This window comes from Paramisgurnus dabryanus, chromosome 10 (assembly GCF_030506205.2).
Source record: "Paramisgurnus dabryanus chromosome 10, PD_genome_1.1, whole genome shotgun sequence".
Classification (NCBI taxonomy): Eukaryota; Metazoa; Chordata; class Actinopteri; order Cypriniformes; family Cobitidae; genus Paramisgurnus; species Paramisgurnus dabryanus.
Genome location: NC_133346.1, coordinates 6,854,956 through 6,871,606, shown reverse-complemented (window position 1 = coordinate 6,871,606; position 16,651 = coordinate 6,854,956). Strand labels below are relative to the sequence as shown.

The 16,651-nt window shown below is 39.2% G+C and overlaps 1 protein-coding gene across 2 annotated transcripts in view; it reads right to left on the bottom strand.

Moving 5' to 3' along the window:
* Positions 1–16,651, bottom strand: part of gdpd5a (glycerophosphodiester phosphodiesterase domain containing 5a) — a 28,560-nt gene that overhangs the window by 5,578 nt on the left and 6,331 nt on the right. For both annotated transcript variants that reach the window (XM_065260839.2, XM_065260848.2), the window contains exons 2-9: positions 11,395–11,559; positions 3,152–3,255; positions 2,714–2,807; positions 1,505–1,564; positions 1,326–1,424; positions 1,135–1,228; positions 825–970; positions 251–333 (exon numbers count right to left, since the gene is read on the bottom strand). In XM_065260839.2, the coding sequence (XP_065116911.1) occupies positions 251–333; positions 825–970; positions 1,135–1,228; positions 1,326–1,424; positions 1,505–1,564; positions 2,714–2,807; positions 3,152–3,255; positions 11,395–11,511 (797 nt within the window). In that variant the 5' untranslated portion in view covers positions 11,512–11,559. The remainder of the gene's footprint in view (positions 1–250; positions 334–824; positions 971–1,134; positions 1,229–1,325; positions 1,425–1,504; positions 1,565–2,713; positions 2,808–3,151; positions 3,256–11,394; positions 11,560–16,651) is intronic.

Genomic DNA, 16,651 nt, shown 5'->3' with positions numbered 1-16,651 from the left:
TATATTCAGTCGAGAGTGCAAGAAACAAATATTTACATTTTATCATCACATTTTTAAATCCATTGCTATGGAAATTTCATACAGTGCAAGCTGATTTGCTGAAAGACATTTAGGATTAAAAGTATCAACAAATCAATTTTCAATCTCAACTGGGGCAAGAAAATCGTTTTTGATGATGTCATACTACCTTAAAAGTAAACTTAGCTGAAAAACAACAAGTTGCAAACTTGAACAAAAACAAAATTGTTACCTAATGACGACATCAGCTTCCAGTGCGCTTACTTTGTGTTGCAAGGCTTTACTGAATGACATAATTGTGTGCTCTGGAGCAAGCTGGGGGAGAGAGAGAGAGAGAGAGAGAGAAAGGAAGAAAGAAAGAAAGAAAGAGAGTGAGTGAGTATTAATTACAAACGCTTCTCAGAAACTAAACCTGTTTGTTAAACTTCCTCTAACTCACAAACAGGAAATAGAAACCTGAAATGAGCTACTGGGTCAACATCCTTGTTGATCCCAAAAACAACATTACTGACAACCAATCAGATTTTAGAATCAGGTTTGGTCAACCTAGTAACATTCCTTACATAGCAAGGGAAAAGGATATAAACAAGGTCGGCACACCGTAGCTCCCAAAGTATCAAGTTTTTAATTGTGGGCTCTCACGTGACATATGACGTTTCGGGCTTGCAGGCTCTTTCTCAGACACTCACAACGAAACGTTATGTGTGAGTCCACAATTAAAATATTTTTTATAATTTTGGAGCAGCTTTTTGACTTTTTTGATGGGACACTCATGTTGATGTGCGTGCTTTTGTTTTTTTTCTCACCATTGGAGCACCGCGACGGCCAATGACAGCAGGACGAGGGCCGAGCTCGGACCGCTCCATGATGCAGGGAGAAGAGATGAAAAGAGGAACCAGATACAGAACCAGGAGAACACTCACATAAACCATCAAAATTAGAACCTGGAGTTCTGGACACACACACACACATAAATATATAAACACTACATTAAAACACAAACACTTGAAAATATAAAAAATATTTGATTTACGAAATCATTGACGCAAGTTGCTATCTTAACAGAGTTCCTGATTTCAGTTGCGTCTTTAGCCTGATCTGATACTTTCAACTCACTTGATCTTTCACCTCGTACCACCTGAGCAGCGACGACCCATCCTAACGCCGTGACCACAGCTAAGGCCCCGATGTGCAAAAAAGGCCCTGTGAACTAAACCAGCAGATACACAACAAAAGATATTCTCAAATATCACACTACAGCGTTTAACACAACATCGCATAACCATGAGTAGTAAGGAAGAACCAACCTGGAGCGAAATTATCACAATGTCCCACTCATCCTGCCAAAAATCATCAATGGACACGACACCTGTGATGGTGGTGAGCAGAACGACCAGAACTCCAATCTGTTGGAAATAAAACATAAATTGGATGCAAAATCTTAATTGAATAACTACAGTATAGGTAAACCGTATGAGCTACTTACCTTATGGAGCCAATACAGGTTAAGCTGCTGTCCCAGTCCAATGTGACAAAGAGCAAGAATCTGAAGGGTGAGAAAATTAATTTAAGCTGTTTAAATGCTGCATATTTTATTGCTGCTATTTTCCATACCCACCACTTCCGCATTTGTCCACTAGGAGTGCCACAGTTTCTACAACCGGAAACTGGGGGTAGTGCAGATATTAAATCACTAAAAGGTCAACAATTAAAAAGGAGACAATAGGAATTTCTCTGGATTTATAAACGTATACATTTTTGGGATGTTATGGCGCTTTTCCATTGCAAAGTACCCCACGGTTTAGTTTGGTTCGGGTCAGCTTACTTTTGGGGGCTTTTTCACTGGGTGCATTATGTAGTACCCAATACTACTAGTACCACCTCACTTGGGGTTCCAAGTGACCCGAGCTGATACAAAATGTGATGCGAAAACACTGTAGATCATGAATTGGTCTGAGAGAATCGTCACTACCAGCCTCATCGCTATAATGTAAAAGATTAGCTTTACCTTCATGCTAGCTTGCGCTGTCTGGAGCAAACATGTTGTCATGTGCTCTGCTATAAGTTCTCAAACTCCCTTTTGGCGACGAAAACATCCACAGGTTGAGAATCAGGAACACCATAAAAGTTTTTTTCCAGACTTGCAATTTGTGACTGCACATTTGCGACTTGCACGTTCGCATATATGCTTAAGTGCAACTTTAATGAGGCTCAGCGGAGCACGTCGACCGATGCCACGGGTGTTTGTACAGAAACTGTCATGTGATACAGAGGTAGTGATAAACGTGATGTGCAAACATCTATTTGTGGTGGTCAATTTTAATTTTGTGGCGGACTGAGAAATAAATGAATGTATGGGAATGTACAACGACGCTCTCAGTTGTATGATGTCACAGCAGTAGGCAGCGCAAATATAACGGAACGCCTATAATCCCTCCCACTCCGAAGTGTTACTAAACTCGATGGAAAAGCTAACCAAGCGCCATTACTCACATAACTCACTCTGTGCAAGTGTTTTTTGGATATTTTATTACAAAAATCTTACATATTGTGGCTTTAATCGTTAAATAATTAAGGCTTTATTTCACTTAAATTTAAATTAAGGTATTACAAATGTAAACACAGAAATTACCAGCCATTAACAGTTTAAAGTGCTGCTCTTTCTGTTTTACATGAGGGTGTGAAGATCACTCACTATTAAAAATGCAGTGTAAGTAAATCCTGTCAGTGTTGTGGCGAGAACAGGAACCGTGCCATCCTTCCAAGCGCCCGAACGATTATATAACAACCTGCAAGAGATACAAAATCAACGCAAGCTGCTCACACACACACACACACCAACATAACAACAACCTCAGCGAGCTGAATCCACCCGACACAGTATGGAGAGTCTTATGCTAAACTGTAAATTGTAGTATTTTTAAATGCACTCATGCGGCATCCATGTTTTGCCTGCAATTAAGTGTACATCTGCATGCTTTAACTTCAGGAAACTCCCAGAACATGTTCCAGCATCAAATTGACAAGAAAAAGGTTGATTTGTGCGGAGGACACGCAGCGGGGTTTAGAGTTAATGACCTGCTGAATTCATGGCTATAACAGCGGGTTCCTCCACAGGCTGGGCTGAACTCACCAGTTGAACTCGTTGTAATCATTACGAGCTTGCCACCAGAAGTAAGACCAGACGACGAGGAGGAGAAATGAACAGCAGAGGAGGAAGAACCATGAACATTCCCACTGAAAATAAAAAGCAGGATGTAAACACACATGTGGTGGAATTTCTCTTATACTTTTCAATCGTATGAGCGTGGGGTTATGTCAAAAGCTGAAGATTTTTGCATATATATTATATCACCTGTACTCAAATGAAGCAGTGTTTAATGCTGCGTTCACACCAGCCGCGGTAGAGGCGTGAAGTGCGAGTGATTTCAATGTTAAGTCAATGTAAAGACGCGTTTAAGTCCATCTGGAGGTCTCAAGGTGCAAGGTAGAATTGAGCGTTGCCGCGGAAAATGCACGAGTTGAAAAATCTGAACTGTGCCCCTCCCATGATGCAAATTTCTGCGTGAATGTCTCGATGACTAGAATTTCATGAGCGAATGAAGCGAGTATATTCAAAATGTTCAAACGTCCAACTACGTGCGGTAGACGTGAATTTGCCGCCTCAAACGCGTCTGGTGTGAACCCACAGTAATGCTGCGTTCTTACCAGCCGCAGCAGAGGCGTTTTTAATGTTAAGTCAATGTAAAGACGTGTTTAGGCGTATCTGGAGGTCTCGCGGCGCGAATGAGGCGTTTAGTGCAGCACGGTAGAAATAAGCGTTGCCTAAGGAAGTGCGCAAGTGAAAAATTTGAACTTTGGCGGAAAAACGCGCCGCGTTAACCAATCAGGAGCTTGCTCTAGTAGTGACGTGATTACAGGAAGTGAGCGAAGTCACAAAAGTCCCTCCCATGACGCAAATTTCTGCGTGAATGTCTCGATGACTAGAATTTCATGCGCAAATGAAGCGAGTACACTCAAATTGTTCAAACGCTTCTGGTGTGAACCCACAGTAATGCTGCGTTCACACCAGCCATGGCAAAGGCATCAAGTAATTTCAATGTTAGGTCAATGTAAAGGCGCGTTTTCGCACGTCTGGAGGTCTTGTAGCGTCAATGAGGCGTTTAGGGCGATAGACGCAAATCCGCCTCATTTGTGCGTCTAATTCGTGCAAATGATGCAAATTAAGCATTGTTTCGAGAACCTTGGCAGAAAATCGCGCTGCGTTAACCAATCAGGAGCTTGCTCTAGTAGTGAATGTCGCAGCGGGGTCGCAGAAGCCCCTTCCATGACGCGAATTTCCGTGTGAATGTATCCAATGACTAGAATTTCATGTACGGCCTTCACATGTGAATGAAGCGAGTAAACTTTAAATGTTTAAGTTAGGCGGGGTAATGATTACCGGTGCAAATGCGCGTTTTCTCAATGAATTAATTTTAATGAATTACCGTGAAATCCCGACACATCCAAAAGCCAGGGGGCGCTCTCGTGCAGAAATACCCTTTGTGCCACAGAAGAAGTAGCATTACAAATGCTATTCCAGGAAATGTCTACAGGAATATTTATATTGCTGTTCTTCAAATAGTTTCAGGTATTTTCAAGATAATAAAGAATATTTTTAATGATTTTGTTTAACGAGTGTTGCTTTTTAAATGCACGTTGTAAACGACTCCGACTCATAATGATTTTAGATTGATAAGGATTTCCTACTGACTAAATGCCGTAGTACACGCACAAGCTGTGCATGAAACAGAATCGCAGCCTTGTGAATCAGAATCGATTTCAGACAGGCATTTTTAATGGGACACACGATTAATCATTTCAGCCCTAGTTCAAGTGTCCAACTACGTGCGAATAGCGCGCTTTTGCCGCCTGTACTGCGTTTGATGTGAATCCAGCATTAGGTTACTGAGGTTTTTGAAGTACCTAATAATGTTCTGGCATTATGATACAGTGTAAGCTTTTAACCAACTACTAACAGGTTAAAGATTAAAACTTAATTAAATTCCTAAACCATGGAAACATCAACACCCTGCGTTCCAAACAAATTGCTTGAGAGAGAAATGGAGAAAGAGATAGAGAGAGGGAAGTAGGGAGAGATTGTCTGGCATAATGCACTGTTTCCTTGGAGACACACCACTGTCTCTGTGGGAAATTAAAGGGGCGGAGCTTTATTGTTCTGTTAACAGGTGTTAAAGGGTGATGAAAGTCACATTTTTCTTATCTAATGTTGTTAGTGTAACAGATCTCATACAAGGCATTATCCTAGTACTCCTGAGGTAAATTTCTGGGAATTTCAACTTAATCTAAACAAATGAGACCATCGTATATATACAAAAAGCAAAAAACCACATGGACTGCAATCAAGCAGGTATTTATAAATACAGAGATGAGAGGATGAGAATAAATTAAGCTTAGCATTAAAGCCAACAGCCTTCCAATATAAAGCGAATTCAGCACGATCATCTGACCTTTCCAACAACTCTGACAATGAACATATCTTAACAAAAGTCATCTGACGTGCTTACTAGTTACGACAAACAACTCAACCAAAGGTTTCCAATTATTACGCTCACAGCCTATTTCAGAGTGACTCATGTTCATAGTTGGACTTCTAAACTGTGGTGGAGTTACATTAAGATGTCACTCAAATATTTTACCATTGTGTTCATTCATTCTGCGTAGCTGAGAGTTGCTAATCCCTCAATCCAATCATCTTCTCAAGACCTGCTCATGAGCACATCAGGTAGACGCATAATCATCATCACGCTCTAAATAAAGAGTGGGCGGGGCTTACAGGGGTGACACAGCCTAAGCCAGCCAATCATAGAGATTTTGATGAGTTATCGCTCGATTATAAGGTGTTACTGCTGAAACCTCTTTCAAGCGGAAGGATGAACTAGTGACTCTGTGTGTGTGTGTGTGTGTGTGTGTGTGTGTGTGTACCTGGTAATTATCACGTTGTGGGGACCAATTGTCCCCACAAAGATAGGAATACCAGTGTTTTTGTGACCTTGTGGGGACATTTTGATGTCCCCATGAGGAAACAAGCTTATAAATCAAACAAGATGATGTTTCTTGAAAATCTAAGGTACAAGAACGTTTTTTGTGATGGTTGGGGTTAGGGAATGGGGCAGGTAAGGGGAATAGAATATACAGTTTGTATGGTATAAAATGCATTACGTCTATGGAATGTCCCCACAAAACATGGAAACCAGAATGTGTGTGTGTGTGTGTGTGTGTGTGTGTGTGTGTGTGTATGCTTGAATGGACATTACTGATGACTTGTGGTGAAATAAAACTCCACAAACTCAGTCACAAGCTTCCGTCTAGACAGAACATGATAGGATTGAATTACTAACTTACTACGTTTTAGAACTACTTTAAACAATAAGTATTTAGATTTGAAAAATTAAAACCAAAACAAAATTTTGCATACGAGATTCATGCACTCTAAAAAGCGCTAGATTTTTTAAATCCATGATTGGGTAAAATATAAACAAGCTTATCTTTTGGGATGGGTGGGATATGGACACTTTTTTAATTTATTAAAGGGTACCATTTACAAGACGACTATTTAAAGATGTCAAATAAATTTTTGGTGTCCCAAGAGTATGTATGTAAAGTTTTAGCTCAAAATATCATATAGATAATTTATTAACATGTTAAAATTGCCACTTTGTAGGTGTGAGCAAAAATGTGCCGTTTTTGGGTGTGTCATTCAAAATGCAAATCAGCTGATCTCTGCACTAATTGGCAGTGCTGTGGTCGGAAAGTGCAGATTAAGAGGCACTTCTGACATCACAAGGGGAGCCACATTTCAATGAACTATTTTTTCACATGCTTGCAGACATGGTTAACCAAAACTAAGTTACTGGGTTGATCTTTTTCACAATTTCTAGGTTGATAGAAACAGTGGGCACCAAATTATAGCACTTAACCATGAAAAAGTCAGATTTTCATGATACATCTTCTTTAAACCAACGATTGGGCACGTTGTGATAATTCACAACTGTTATTCATCATCAACCGGCAAAACCGACGGAATTTTTAAACACTTGTTAAAGTATATTATAAAAAACACTTTCATAATTCTTTTACTTATCTGCAGTGGCGGAGCCAGAGGGGTGTCCAGGGTGGCACTGGACACCCTTGACAGGTCACTGGCCACCCCGTGTGCCACCCTAAATTTAATGCGCTACTTTCACTTAATCCCTATGTTTATTTTCGACGTGCGGCAGCGCAGCACATTGTTAAAAACATTATGAATATTAACCCTCCCTGCGGTCGCGGCGCAAACTCTTTATTTTTCAATCACTGCAAAGAGACTTGGATTACTCTGCTGATTTTGGACATATAGATATTATTTATACATCATTTAAAACGTTAAGGTGTCATTTTTTGTATGTCTATAAAAGCTGAATGTTGTGCTTTTCACGAAATTAAGAAAATATACATACTGCGCGTTCTGTTATCTCTCCATCGTGATGTCTTTTCAAAAAAACGTCAGAAAAATTACTGTAACTTAACGAATACTTTTCATACCATCAGAAGATAAATGTCATGTCTACATAATTGGAATCTCTTTAAAATTATGTAAGTGAAGTCGTACATTGCTTATACTACATGATTTCACCGTATGCTGGAAGTGTGGTAATTTTCTTGTGGACTGAATAAAGTCTAAGATTGCCAATTCTGTTTACAACAAAACCCAGCACCATGTTTTCATTCTTGATGTGATATTTATAGGCTACTGTATGATTGTTAATTCGACTGGATTGCCACATTGAACTTGAAAGAGCGTTGCGCATATCCGATAGAGCGCGTGCACAGCAAGAGCTTACGCCTTCATGCTCGCAACTTCGCGTCTTTTTGGTTTAAACGGACAAATGCTCATATGTCAAAATAGCTGTCTTGGTGGTTTTCATACTAAACATTTGGTTACTGTACGTCTTAAACGAATAAACATTGTATTGCATTCGGATCTTAGCCTAACCTGTTGAAGTCTCTCTGTCATTAAAGTTAATTAAATATCAAAAGAAAAAAGAAAACTTTTGCATCTTCTGTATCTTCGTAAATAAACATCCTTGTGTAGAGCTCTGCTATTTGAAGTAAGTTTAAGGTTTATCATGTAGTTTAGATTTCCTGATCTTTTGCTTCATTAAAGGGATAGTTCACAAAATGAAAATAATTTTTACATCCTTATGTTGTTCTAAACCTGTACGAATTTCTTTTTTCTGATGAACACAAAAGAAGATATTTTAATAAATGATGGTATGCACACAGCTGTAACCATTGACTTCCATAGTAGGAATAAAAACAACATGATGGAATTCAATGGATATACCATTAATTGTGTGCTTACCATCATTTATCAAAATATATTCTTTTGTATTTATTAAAATAAAATACAGGTTTAGAACAACATAAGGGTGAGTAAATGATGACAGAATTTTCATTTTTGTGTGAATCCCTTTAACAGACAGTAAATCAGATGTAAGAAATACAGTAGAAAGATTTTATTTAGATTGATTATGTTTACATCTAATGCGATCAAAAGATTAATTTATGCTTTCTTGATACATGGTTACACGTCATTTTCTTTTATGGACTATGGACCCCCTAAAGTAGCTTTGGCCACCCCCTGGCCACCCCATTAAAAAAATTCTAGTTCCGCCACTGCTTATCTGTGCATAAATTTTGGAGGAACATTTAAATATTAAGTAGACTGGTCCCTTCCCATCTAGCAATGTGTGTGTTAATATTAAAATTCATTTGTTTCGTCTTAGGATTTCATGAAATGTATTGAGGTGGCAAGCGCAATTTCGGTTGGAGAGCTTCTGAAAAGGTCACGTGATTTTCAGTAAGGGAACATAAGGAAAATCGATGCTCACTGGTTTTTGCATTGCATTGTGGGTATTTTTAGGGAACAAACGTTCCAGTGCACTGGAAGGATTTTGCGATTTGAGACACCCCTTAAAATGGCCGACTCCTGAACAAGGAAGCTAATTTAGACGTTGCAAATGACCTCACCTGTAAAAAAAATCTTAAAGGGGACTTATCATGAAAATCTTGCTTGCATCAACCTAGAAAATGTGAAACAGATCAACCCAGTAACTTAGTTTTGGGAAACCATTCTCTGCAAGCATGTGAAAAAATAGGTCATTGAAATTTGGCTCCCCTTGTGATGTCAGAAGGGGATAATACTGCCCTCCCACACTTACAAAGTTGCAATTTTAACATGTTATAAAACATTATCTATATGGTATTTTGAGCTAGAACTTCACATATGTTCTCTAGGGACACCAAAGATTTATTTGACATCTTAAAAAAGTCTTGTGATATTTCCCCTTTAATATTATCTAATTTTAGCACACCGCACATTTTAATGTGTAGTTCATACCAGATTAAATTTTTATCTAACAGTTGGTGGGACAACAGACATAAAATCTTTCAATTGCATTTCTGCCTATGCCAGATATTCTGCACTCAAAAAAATAAAAAGTTGGATTTACTTAAAAAACCTTCGTCAAATGGGTTCCACATAGCTTTGTTAAGTAATGTCAACAAATAAAATTTAAGTTGTATTTACTAAAAAAGTTTGTGTAAAATTGACAATTTAAATGTTACATGGACTAAAGAAATCCTAGTAAAGTCACTATTATGAAACATTTAATTGATGAAAAAAATAATGATTTAATAACTCCATAACAACGAATCAATCAATCAGAGTGCAGCTGCTCAATACAACCTTTATTTAATTGCAGTTTATCAAACATATCACAAACATATTTGAAATGCAATGTAACATTTCAAACCATTTGTTGGTTTGTTTTGTTCTAAAATATATCAGAACAAGTTAATTAACTAATACTTGGCCACTTATTACTCAGGTACCTATCTAATCGTGCTACACTTTTGCAAGAGGGTACAACAATTCTGCCAGAACAACAATTTACCCATAATACACTGCAGCATCATCAGCCAATGAGATGCAAGTCTGTATTGGTTTTATTAATCTGTTACTTTTACGCAACAATGTTATATTGGCTGAACAAATAATTTTGGAGTAAAGCTGACAAGACACAGCCTTTTGTTGAAATTACTAAGTTAAATTAATCATATGCCGTTACTTGTATTTGTTAAGTAAAGTGAACAAGAAATTATTTAGTAAAACTGACTCCAACCAAGTTCATTTTTTTGAGTGTGCCTATTGCATATAAACATACTGATTGCTTTACTTATTTAAGTGTTTTGCATTAAACCTCTGCTGTTATTTAGGTCTGATAATCCATCAATATTAGAGAGCTTTAGATAAAGCTGAGATAAGGCTTGATTTCTAGTCTAGCTACAGCCAAGGTCCAAACACTTGATCGCTTTGCTGTAATGGATGCTTGCTTAAAATAACAACCATTTCTGGTTGAGTAACTATGTTGGTTAATATCAGTATCAGTCTGGTGTCACCACACACTGAATAGGCAAATCAGAGAGAGAGAGAGACAAAGAGAGAGAATGAGAGACCTGACTAAGCCTTTCTCTGTGTTATATACAAATTGTAATTGACCTACAACACGTCCTACAGAGAATTTGAGACCCTGGCTTGAGTTTCTTTCTGTCTGATGGTGAGACAGCAGTTGGAAAAGGGATTTTCTTTATTATGGGTGAACAAACGCCACCCCTTCGCTCATGCCTTCCGCATTACAGACATCCAAAGATAGTCATGTGATCTAAGAAATATGTCAGAACTATCAAAATGGAGCCACCAGAAGTGTCAGACAGGCATAGATAACAACCGTCCGTTAAGCTCCGCCCCTTTTCCGCCTCAGGTTTTCGCACTCTGACTAAACCACAATAATGGACAGGTGTGAAAAATAATGACTCAACAACACTTTAAAAATGTCGCAAAAACTATTGTATAACTATTGTTTATACCCTTCAAATCTTAATATTTCAACACGTTGTATAAGTGTTTAAAATTTAATAGTAACCCCGAAATGACATGAAAGAGTGTAAAATGTGGAAAATAACTGGGTTGATAAACGTTAAAAGGCATTATAGGGATCTGTTATGTTTCATCTATTAGGTTTTGTGTGTATATATCTATATCCTTTGAATTAAAGTGAACGCCATTGCCATGAAACTCCTGCTGTCGCCATTCATTTTATATCTGCTCCCGGCTATCTTTGCCTGCCAGTATGGTGGCGTACACAGAATGGGTCACGTGATGTCGGACCTCTATTGCCTCAATCATCTTTGTGCATTTCTAAAAGTTCTTATCTGCTCAGTATACAATGGCTTCTTCCACAATGGATGTGCAAATGATGACACCGGTGTTACCTTGGAGCTGTCGTCATGGGAGCGCTGGTAACGTTTCCAACGGCAGCCGTAGATTCCGGTCAGGCAGGACAAACACAGCTGTCTCTCATAGACCTGCAAGGGTTGGTGTTTCACCATAGTCAGGCCACAGCTGATCTTCAGACATCCCACTAACACGCCAAAAACCTGCAGGACGGACAAAGAAGAACATCTGGCTTGAAGATACAAACTTCAAAAGGATACAATAAACATGGATAAGTCTTTGAGGTTCAGTTTAGAAAAGATAATCTGGCACTTTATGAGACCAAGGAGTTTGAAAACTAGTTTGAGGTTTATGAGGTTTCTGATGGACTAACTACAAAAATGCCACTAAACAGCGTACTTAAAATACACTTGTTCTTGTTTCATGAACCAGTACCATTATGGCTGCATTTACACTGCATGGTTCAAGTGAATAAAATTCCGATTTTTTCTTTCATGTGATCTCTGATATTCTCAAATTGATTTCAGGCCTCATTCATTTGTGGAAATAAATCAGATTTGAATCAGATACGTGCATTTGCATCTGCAATGTAAGAGGACAGATCAGATATTCCTGTGTCAAGACCGAGGGGCAACGTTCCGATCTCTCTGATGAAGTCAATACGGAAGTGATTTAAACTGCAATTCATCGACTGGCCGCTAGAGGCAGGCTCCAAAAGGGAGTCAATTCCCATAGACCCCCATGTTAAAATGGCCAACTTTACAGTAGAAAATAATATGTTTACAGCCTGGAACAAAAAGTGTTTTTGGTCTGTATAGCTAATTTTGCCCTACATGACAACTGTGAGGGGTGTGAATTTTTTTGTAACTCATCCGTTTAAATTATATTAAGCCTTGAAGTTCTGCATTATTAAGGGCGTGGCCACTTGAGTGACGGTTGAACAGCCAATGTTGTCACTAGAGTCAAGCTAGGCCTCTTTACCCATTTTCGGATATCCGCGAGTGATGCGCGGAGACGCGTGGCTAAGATGGCGACAGCAGGCAATGTCTACTTTAAGCTTCAAAAACGATCTTCAGAAACCTATGGGTGACGTCACGGACACTACGTCCATCTTTTTTTACAGTCTATGGTCAAGACGTGTCGTACGTCATTAAAAAAGTGGTGTTTGCAAACCACGTCATTTGCGATGTCACAGTGGATGCCTGCTTCACTTAGTGAAAATGCTTAAATTGTATGTCTTGTTACAGAAAACAGAGTTCATTTGTGCAAGCATCTTATTACAACATACAGTAACGTTTCAGGGATAAGCGCCCTTTAGTGGCCAGCCGCTTATTACAATCTGTGGTTACCGTTCAAGTTTATTTGCTGTGCATTCACACCGCCACTGGCGATAGCGTCAAAGTGGCCGGAAGACATTTATTTTCACTGAGTGCCGGAGACGAGCAGCGGCGTGAGCAGAGGAGAGTTGAAATCAGATCAACTTTAAGGTAATGAGCTATGACGCGGTTCGGCGGCAACCAATCAGAAGGCGTAAACGTTCGACAGCAACCAATTAATAACCCATAGAAGTCCTCTGCTTGCCAGAGAATGCATTCAAGCGTAAGATCGTCCGCTACTCTTTTTCGTTGGCAGGGCAGTCAGAGCGTGTTTTTGACGCTCTCGCCGGCGGCGGTGTGAGCGTACAATTGTGCATCAGATTACACGCATTTAATTATCTGCATTTGTAAAATTAGAAATGGTTTCATAAACATTTATGATTTTAAAGATATTTTGGAGCATCTAACCCCACCCCTACCCTGAACCCAACCACTTCTCAACCCTATAAAACACAATATGCAAGTACAGTCACAGATATTTATTGCATAAATCGACCAATAAACAACAATATAATAGTATTATATGTAACTCGCGTTGCAAACCTTGCGAACTGAACCCAAATATTACTTTATATGAAGAACTCACAGTCAGGTCTCATTCAAAACTTAAACCAGAACATTAGAGCATAACACAATCGGTCACAAGAGCCAATCGCATTTCACATTCCAACCTGACGTAATGATGCAATCGGTCACGAGACACGTCAGCCAATGCTATTTCACAAGCAATGATGACGTATCATCGCTGCTTCTGGTTTTTGAATGAGTTTACACACTGAATCTGAGATTTACAACAGAAAGTGATCACTTGTTGTGTGTCTTTTCCTCATATAAATTGATTGTGTGACCTCTGTACACATGAAATATGAGTACTTTTTTAAAACAAATTAATTTTGCTTTATATTAATTTGTATTTGCTTGCAATGCAGTGTAATGTGTAATATAAATACAATTAATCCTGGAGGTTTAAATAAAAAATCATACCCCAAATGTCATAATTGCAAAATCATACCCCAGAATGTAATTTTATAACATATTAAGTTTTACCTGCTGCTGATGAAGGCGCTTATTTATTAAATGCATCTGTGAGTCGTATTTGGGGAATGGACAAACAACCTTAACAGTCACATGGGTTGGAGGATGCGTTTGGCGGTGGTTGAACTTTTGGTTATCATCCCTGATCACTGACTAATGCATTATTCCAAACTACAACACTCATAAGGCCCCCAATATATTTCAAGCAAAACGGAGAAATGAATGGATGCAAATTCTCAAATGCATGCTCTCAGATTTCGCAAATAACCAATAAATATGCTTAAATTCTCCTGAAGCCATGAGAATCAGCATTAACACAACAGATGCTCTAAAGAAAAAACAACAGATTTCAATGACAGTAATTAAAACAGGATATCAGGAGACAACCAGCGCTGGTCTGATCTTTGTTCCAGCTCAGATGGACAGACCACCATAACCGGCACTCATTAGCATATCATTAGCATCCCGATAACCACAGTAACACACATAAATTATATGCTACAAGAATCTTCTTTATTTGTTTCCTTTTTTAATCCACATCTGAGCTTTGTGGATATAAATGCTGTGTGAATGCATCCTTTATGTTTCTAAACTGCTGCTTAGACAATATATTAAATATAGAAATATTTATATATGCAGAAAATTTTGTTTTGTTTTAGCTATGTTACCCAGTAACAATCTTCACAGTACACATACTGTCAATCTTCCATTCTTCTTGTGGTGTCACTGTCAACCAGTTCAAATACACAACCTTTTGACCATGGTGGTCAACACGAAGGGTCCTTATATCTGATTTACTGCACTTTCTTTCATCCCCTTGACATAAGTAGCTGTTAAGCGCGACAAGGGGTCATCAGAGGTTCTCTATACAGCGCTGTCTATAATCTCCAACAGGTCAGATTTTTAAGATCACATGCATCCTCTGTATGCCTACAAAAGACAATACTGATTCAAGCCATTATCTTTTTCAAACACAGCTTCCTGTTGAAAATGGCCTTGTCTCTGTGAATTAACATGCCAGCCTGATTGTCTACCTTTGTTGCTTGAACATGCACACGCACACACGCTATTAAAACATAAAGGTGCTACTATAGAAAGACTTCTTTACACCAATGCTATAGACGGTTTCAACAGTAACAACATAAACAAGCCGGATAACTTCTGCTTAGAATAAATAACAACGAAGTCCTTTTAAAGTAGTTTATTTGTATAACAAGCAAAATAAACAACACGTAGATTACCTAGGAAACCAAAACATTTGTTATTTTCGACGAGGTATTTGTTCAAGAGTAGTCAGACCATTAAAGGTTCCATTCTTTCTGTGTTTTTGAAGCTTTGATTGTGTTTACAGTGCGCAATATAACATGTGTTCATGTTTCATGTGTAAAAAAAACATAATTTACTTATCTGTATAGCGCTTGTCCTCAAAACAGTGTTCTGAAGGGGGTCACACACTGGACGCTCTGTGGCGCGACAGGGATTTGAGCAACTTCCTGTCGGCGCTGGTGTGCATATACTCATAGAAAACAATGTGTTTGATTTTTTTAGAACAGCGTGGCACTGCGCGTCCTGGGTGCAACCCCCTTGACTGTGTAGCTTGTTTAGTGTGTTGTGATTCGATAGCAGCTTAGCTTGCCGTTAGCTCTGTGGGCGGACTTTAGTCAAAAAACTGTTCTAGTGACGTCAATAATGTAGGAAGTAGAGGGCTGTAGTCCAAACCGGCCGTTTGCTGTAGGCTTTGAAAGGCGAATTCTGTTAAAGAAAATATATTGCCTGGCAGTGAACTTTGAGCTTTATCATTTTACAGGTATTATTTATGCTATTACAGGAACATTACACACTACTAGGGTTTAAAAATGGGATCAGAAAGAACGTGACCTTTAAATAAACAGAAACCGAAAGTTCCACCCAGATGCATAATCGCGTCACCGCATGTGCGTCCGATGAGACCGTCTATAGAAGAACTACCCTGGGGTCCCCAAAGAACCTTTTGGTCAAAGGTTCTTAAAAGATTTCTCTTTCTTACCTTTTCATGGTCTACATAACCCTTTTCCACAACAACAGAACTATTTTGTGGATGCTAAAGGTTCTTAAGGTAGCATGCACACCAAAGCTTTTACGCCAGCGGCCGGCGTATGTTTTCAATTGTTCCCAATGGAAGCATGCCGCTTTTCAAACAGCCAGCAGCTGGCGGTTCTCAATGTCAGTTCTCACACAACCGCCCAATCACAGTGTATGAGGGGCAGGATAAACATCACAACAACAACCAACCGGTGCATCGTTGAACGACTGATAAACAAAGCAGAAGTATCATAGCAATCAAAGCGCTCAGCTGTAAAAAGCTGGCAGTCGGCTGAAAATAAATCTGGCTGTCGGCGTCCGCCTGGCGTTTTCAGCTGCGTTTCAGAACTTTCGTGTGCACACCCCCTTATGGAACCAAGGCTGGAAATGCGTGGGGACGGAGTCCGACTCCGGAGAGTGGATTTCGAGCGGGAATGGACTTCAACCTCAAACTTTTTGTTAGTTGTTAAAGGTTTGTGTGACAAAGACCTTACATAACGGACTGTATTGTTTTTATTACCTTAGAATGAGGCGTTTTATCCACATACACCACAGGTCTGTCGCCGACATGTTTCTACAGTAGCCCAAAATGGACAAACAGAGCGTGTTTCGTCCCTACGCTGTCTTAAGGGCTCGTTATAGTTGTGCGTACGTCCGACGGCGTGGTTCCGCGCCGGTTTTCATTGATAGTTTTGCATCGTTGTCCGCGTCGACGTGCAAACACACGCGCAGACTGCTGGTAGGCAGTAACCACGCGTGTAACCACAGTAGCAGCGCAAACGTCAAAGAAGAAGAAGCTTAGCAAGTTAACCCACAAACAAAG